This window comes from Arachis ipaensis, chromosome B6, assembly GCF_059453495.1.
Source record: "Arachis ipaensis isolate K30076 ecotype BB chromosome B6, ASM5945349v1, whole genome shotgun sequence".
In the NCBI taxonomy this organism is placed as follows: Eukaryota; Viridiplantae; Streptophyta; class Magnoliopsida; order Fabales; family Fabaceae; genus Arachis; species Arachis ipaensis.
The window spans coordinates 98733297-98740228 of record NC_142441.1 but is presented as its reverse complement, the minus strand read 5'-3'; the positions used below and the strand labels follow the sequence as shown (position 1 = coordinate 98740228).

General features: G+C 32.1%; 1 protein-coding gene across 3 annotated transcripts; it reads right to left on the bottom strand.

Annotated features, from left to right (window-relative positions):
- ABI5 (Basic-leucine zipper (bZIP) transcription factor family protein) lies at positions 1–5524 on the bottom strand. 3 transcript variants are annotated; one of them, XM_016352656.3, is made up of 5 exons: positions 5318–5524; positions 1782–2895; positions 771–842; positions 635–664; positions 1–493 (listed from the first exon to the last, which is right to left on the bottom strand). In XM_016352656.3, exons 2-5 carry the CDS (start codon positions 2874–2876, stop codon positions 398–400), a joined length of 1293 nt encoding a protein of 430 aa, XP_016208142.2. In that variant the 5' UTR covers positions 2877–2895; positions 5318–5524; the 3' UTR covers positions 1–397. The 3 variants fall into 3 exon arrangements, with proteins under 3 accessions (XP_016208142.2, XP_088348326.1, XP_088348325.1); XM_088492200.1 differs by lacking the exon at positions 5318–5524 and adding an exon at positions 2970–3396; XM_088492199.1 differs by lacking the exon at positions 5318–5524 and adding an exon at positions 3036–3396.
- Between the last annotated feature and the right edge of the window lie 1408 nt (positions 5525–6932).

Sequence of the window (6932 nt, the reverse complement as noted above, 5' to 3'; positions counted from 1 at the left end):
TGCTTGGAATACTGGTATTGTTATCATATATATCCTTATCAAAGGTCATTGATTTTATAGTAAAACAAGTGCGAAATGATGCACACAAAAAATACAACAGCTATATTATACATTTGATTAACTAGTAATCCCCTTAAGAAAGTCATATCCAAACTGGATAATCCATTCGTGAACTTGCATTGGCTAAAATATCAAATCAAAATCACAATTTCACATCTTTTCTGTTCCATTCTGATCTCTCGTTTCCTTGCTTGCTTTAATTTAGCAGGTGGAAATTTGTGTGGTCGATCAACCAAACAAGAAGATGGAATAAGACCAAATCCAATGCCCACTTCTAGAATCCAAGGTTATGCTGGTTAGGTTGCTACCACTGGCATGAAGTTGTGTCGCACGATTTTCACAAAGGACAACTTTGGTTCCTTCTCAATGCTCTCAATTTCTCTGTTGCCTTCTGAGCTTTGGTTTGAACTCTAACGTTCATTTCCTCACAACACTGCACCAGGACAACGCATTATTAAAACAAAGGATTCTTCCAATTTAACAAAGTCAACATGGAAAAAACGTTATTATGTTGGTGATTAACTGGAATTTGACAAAGTAATCCTACAATATAGTATCATTGGTTGACACTTACCTGTTGCTTTCTTCTCTTTTCGAACTCAGCCTACAAAACAAAATGATGATGATCATCACTCATCAGTAACTGAAATTATTAGTAGCACGTAAACATAATAAGAAACATATCACAAGTTAATGTCTATGGTACATACCAGCGCCTGTTTAAGTTGGGCGTTCTCTTCTCTCAGTTGGTTGAGTTCTGCTTCTAATTCAACTGTGTACGCCTGCCAAAGCATAGCAGGTAAAAAAAAAAAAATTTAAAAGTAAGTGATCTTTACGATGATAAAGGAGTGAAGATAAAATAACTTCTGTTTTTATAAAATACATATTAAAATTCAAAATACATGATAAAAATGAATTATACTACACATGTATTTATATATAAATACATAGTATGTATATAATAATTTTTTTAATAATTTCTATCTAGTCAAGTTTTAATTCTCCAAATATCCGCTTTTTATGTATAGACAATTTTAAACATAAAAAAATATAAATTAATATGATATTAAAATTTGAAAGAACTCGAAATCTTTTTATAAGAAAATGAATGAAAATGACAATTTATTTTGCTTTTTTTTTTTTTTATTTTCGAACAATAAAGTTGATGTAATAATTATAATAACTAGCAAGTAAGTACTAAAATATTCCAATAAATAAAACAGAAATACTGAAGGATTTTTTTATATGCATTCACTCACTAGTAAAGCTGTCAAAGAAAGTATTTTCCATCAAGCTCTCAAACAGGATACATAAAAAATGATGCCAATATTCACTAAAATATTTATATAATAAGCTGAGTCAACTTTCTCTTTATTGGATAAGGGTCTAGGAGAAGTTATTGTAGGTTTCACGTAATTCAAGCTAACAGCTAAAGAGAATAACTCTAGGTTTCACTTCCATCTTACTTAGAAGATATTAGAAATGCAACTTAAGAGGTCAGAAACTTGAGTTCACACACACATTATCTGAAAAGACTTTTGTGTTGTTTTCTTGAGATATTTGAGATCATGGTACCACACATGTTACTCATGGTATCAATCAAGCTGTTTATATCAAACTATTAAGCAACAAGATTTAACACCATAAACTTGAGATGTAGAGAAACAAGGTCATGTTTGGTAGACACCACAAAGAATGAATGAAATAGAGCAATAGAGCACCTGTTTTCTGGCTCTGGATCTAGCGGCAGATTCTCTGTTCTTAATCATCCTCCGCTGCCGTCGCTCGACGACCTTCTCGACAGGACCATCCACAATCCTCTTGCGTCCCCTCAACACACCCATCTCAACCCCATACTGACCCTCCCCAGCTCCCACCCCGTCCGAAGAGCCCGGGCTCAAGGGCCCTACCCCGTACCCACCCCCTCCATTCACCACCCTCCCTCCATAACAAACACCGCCGGCAGAACCCGGTGTAGGGTATGCTCCGCCGCCACCATCCCTCTTGCAACTACTCCCAGGGTATCCAGAAGGCTCTGCCTGGTATGGTGTAGCAGCCGCAACCACACCACCAGCACCACCGATAATAGTCCTTCCAACAAAAGAAGAAGGAGCCATTGCTGCAGAGTTGTTACCAGAATACACCCCATACTGCTGCTGCTGATGATGAGGATGGTGATGGTGATGAGAAGCTGCTAGTGGTGGTGGTATCCCCGGCATTGCACATTGTTCCCGAACTACCCCTGCTTTGACCAAGAAATCCTCCAAAGTCATCTCCCCAAAGGTTGGCTGGCGATAAGTAGTCTCTGTATGCATGCCGCCATTGCTGTTGCTGCTCTTGCTCTGCTGATGCTGTTGCTGCTGTTGCTGCTGAGTCTGTTCCCCTTTATTATGTATTTCAGACCAAACCTCCTCCACGGTTTTCCGGCTTAAAGGCGCCGGAATCGTGAGTGATCCTTGCCGATGGAGACTTTGCTGCTGTTCCCTCATCATTGCAGAAGAAGCTTCACCTACTGGTGTGTTATTATTGTTATTATTGGTGATGTTGTTAGAAGAGTTTACTATGGCTTGGTTCTCTTCTGCATTCCATATGCTACTAAGAAACTCGTCCATGTTCATGGATCCGAAGTTCTTGCCACTCTCACACAGTGTGTGTTGGAACTCATCTAAGGTCAGAGAATATATGGATGATTGTCTCCCGATGGAGGAGAATGGGTGGTGGTTGTTCTTGCCGCCTTGCTGCTCTCCCACTTGGATTACCGGCGATTCCACTTCTCCCTGGGAGTTGTTGTTCATCTCCGCCTCTGGTACCACCATTTTTGAATTCTTCTATCTCCTGCAACAAAACAAACAAAGCCTCATCAGAAGATTAGTTAGATTAACTACCGTTACCGTTTCAGTTGTATCTACCCGACAATAATGTGATGCATTAATCATCCTTTTATTGTTAATACGTGAAGTAATGATCGATGCGACCTTGACATATAGATTTTCTCTCTATTATATATGCTTCTATACATTTATTTCTGGGCTTCACATGTCTCATCTCTACAAATCAAAAAATAATCCATAGCCGACGGAAATGTCATTTAAAAATTGGAAAGGTATAAATAAATAGACAATGAAAATATTAAATAATGTGGACAATGGATATATGAGATGTTCATTTCACTCGGTGTATCGGATGTTTATTCTAATATTAAGATTTAGGTGGATAATTTGAAAGTGTAGTGTGTTTTGATTTGATTGGTGGTTGTTCATGTTGTTCAAAAAAGATATTGATTACTTAGCATAACTCTTAAAAACTTGTGACTTACCAATAAATTAATTACTATATTCGAAAAGTGAGATTTGAATCCCTTATAAATTTATTAGTGAGCTAATTACTAGAAATTGGTTTATATAGCTGTGTCTTATATAATAGAGTAATACTAGTGAAAGCACAAAATTATCCCATTAACTTAAAATTTATAGTTTTATATATACAGTATTTATAATTATATATTATTATATTTAAAATTATTTATTTATTTTAATAATAATTTAAAAAATCAAAATAAAAAACTAAAAATTAAAGAAAAACAAAAGAAACACAAATGATGACTTCCTATAGTTGTCAAATTATGACTTCCAAATATTATACATATAATATAATTTTGTGATCAGTTATGAATAAATTAGAAACCAAATTCCAATTAACTCTTGGATTTTTATTATTAAATAAAGTTCAATTTATTTATATAATGGATGAAAAATTCAAAATAAATATTTTTAGATTAATGATAAATATAAGTTGTCAACTTGTGAAGGTGTGAACTGCTCCTTCAAGACAACACTCATTTGGCTTCTCTCTCTCTCATGCATAAGTAACTATAATGTTGAACATACTTCCATTATTGACATTATACCCTATCATTATCATCTTTTATCGTGATGAGGTTATGTTTTTACCGTTATTCCATTTGATTTTGAAAAAATAAAATAAAATACAGAAATTAACAGAACATTAATAAAGTGTAATGGATGCTAGTAAATTTTTATTTCCCTGGCTATGAGCCTATGATGCTTGAAATTAAGCATAACCAATTAATACTAGAATAATCTTTTTAAGGTAAAAGAAGAGATGTAGTTTTCAATTTACATAATTTATTTACTATGATATTTTATTAGCAACCGACTTGGAATAAGTTCGTTTTTCTTCTATTTGGGGTGCAACAAAATGCTATTCTACATTTATTTTTATAATATTCAAAATTAGATAATGATAGATGCTCTCGATTCTTGATTCCACACTGAATTTCACATTTTCACGTACAAAAGCCAGTTTTTTTATTATTTTTTTAATTTTTTAATAAAGAAGTAAACATCAAAGTTCAACGGTATTCTACAATTCTATTCTATAAAATATCATGGAACTATCACATTAAAATAAATGCTACTTTCTTTTGTTTAAAATGTGGGGCCTTAACTTGGCTCCGCCGTTAGCTCTCAATTCTTGCAGCCACAAATATTTTCTTGATTTGATAGCCAAGAACATGATGTAAAAGATGAACAACAAATAACATGATAATTATTAGGCTAAGGCCTTGCTTAAATAAGTAAATTTTTTTTAAAATAAAATCCAATTAAACAAGTTAAATTGTCTCTTCCCCGTGTTTTAAGCTAGTTTAAGATACCTTGTGGAGTTGTGGTGATTATTATGTCTAGAGAAAGAGAAAAAAAAAAAAAAAAAACTTCACACGTGCTTTAGAAAAATGAAACTTAAATCTGGGGGAAGGAAAGATCTACACCGTTAAAAGAACATTTAAATATACATTTCCTATTGGGCTACATGGGTCGGTACGCTAGACTTGAATGGAGTTTGGGGTCAAAAGAAAAGAATATTTCCATATTTGGTAAAACAGTTGCCGGCGGCCATATAAAGTAAATAAAGGGCTTAAATCTTAATCGAGAATGAGTTAACATACTAAATTGAATTATAATTATTAAACAAACAAAAGTGACATTTCTCATCATAACCAAAATAAAAGTCATTTCCTAAATTAACATATACACCAATTATATTTTAACATTAGGTCTTGTCAAATCCCACTAAATAAGAAGCCAATTAAATAACAAAATAAAAAGATGGAACCAAAATGGGACCTAGTCACACAGAATAAACAAACTAATAATAATAATAATAATAATAATCAACATCTAGATGGATATTTCACGCATCAAAGCATGGAGAATGATACATAAAGTTATGTAGATACCTGGAAGTACAAGTTCAAGTATGGTAGGTATATAGATCGAAAAACCCCTTAGCTTAGCTGTTTTGCGTATGTAGAAAGAGGTTTATTTGTGTTGAGTATGATAAGGATTAAGGAGTAGTGAGTACAACTGACTACAAATATAAAACAAAGGATAGAAGAGAAGGAACAAATAAGACTGAAATATTTAGTGAGCAGCACCAGCTTCCATATGATCCATTTCAGGCTTGGCCCACAAAAACAAAACAAAGGCATTAAAGAAAAGAACAAAAGAGTCAATTGGCGCAAACATACTCAGAAAAATCATGGAACCGCCACGTTAAGGGCAGGTGTCGCTGCTACAACCTCCTTTTGGTGCAGCCTATTCTTCTGTTCAACACGTATCCATCACTACATAATTTTTTAATTATTAATTCAAACATAAAAAATGAATTGCTTGTAGACGCACGCAGACTTATAATTGCTAGGTATCTGATCCCATCACAAGACATAAAAGGAAACTATTTATTTTAGGGTAAAATACCCCTCTTCTCTGGTCTTCATTCATGTACCTTTTAATTTTTCTTTGCTATACCAGCAGATTTTTGTAAGGACAACAATAACTTGTTATATTATTATTATTATTATTATTATTATTATTATTATTATTATTTAAAAATAATGTTGTTTCAGATTTAAAAAAAAAATGAATAAACATTATTGGATCAACAAAGACTAAAAGTGTATTTGAATTTATATAAACATTCTATTGGCTCCTCGTACTTTTCCATAAAGATTTAAGTAAAATGAATTGGAATAATACAATTTTACTATGTTAAAAATAAATTTGATGGTTAGAATTTAAGAATGAATAGAAACCACCCTTTGAATAAATTGTCTATATTTAATTTTAATTAAATCATTTGTTTATTAGGATGTATTAAGTTTAGACGTTAAAGAAAAGTATAAATACATATGTAATTATTTCATAAACAACAACACACAAATACATTCAATACATTCCTCTTCATTTTATATTTTTCGTGAGTGTGTGTGCGCGCCTTATTCTTTCAACTTGTGAAGCTGGATATGTTGCTGTCATTGTCTGTGCATGTCATGCAATTTGGCTGAAGATACTACTGAAGGTACTTCATTTTGAGAAAGTTGAATCCATCAAGATTATGATGGACAATAAATAAGCGATTGCCCTAGTAAAAAATCCAGTGTTTTATGACAGAAGCAAGCACATAGAAACAAAGTATCATTTCATTCGACAATGTATTGAAAACATACAAGTGGAGGTTGAATATGTGAAATTACTTGATCAAGTTGTTGACATTTTCACAAAACTTCTGAAATATGATATTTTTCAAAAATTAAGGATTATGATTGGAGTCGGAAAATTATCTAGTCTAAAGGAGAATATTAAAAATAAATTTGATGGTTAGAATTTAAGAATGAATAAAAACTACAGTTTGAATAAATTGTTTATATTTAATTTTAATTTAAATTATTTATTTATTAAAATGTATTAAATTTAGACATAAAAAAATATAAATACATATATAATTATTTCATAAACAACAACACACAAATACATTTAATATATTTTTCTTTATTTTATATTATTTATGAGTGT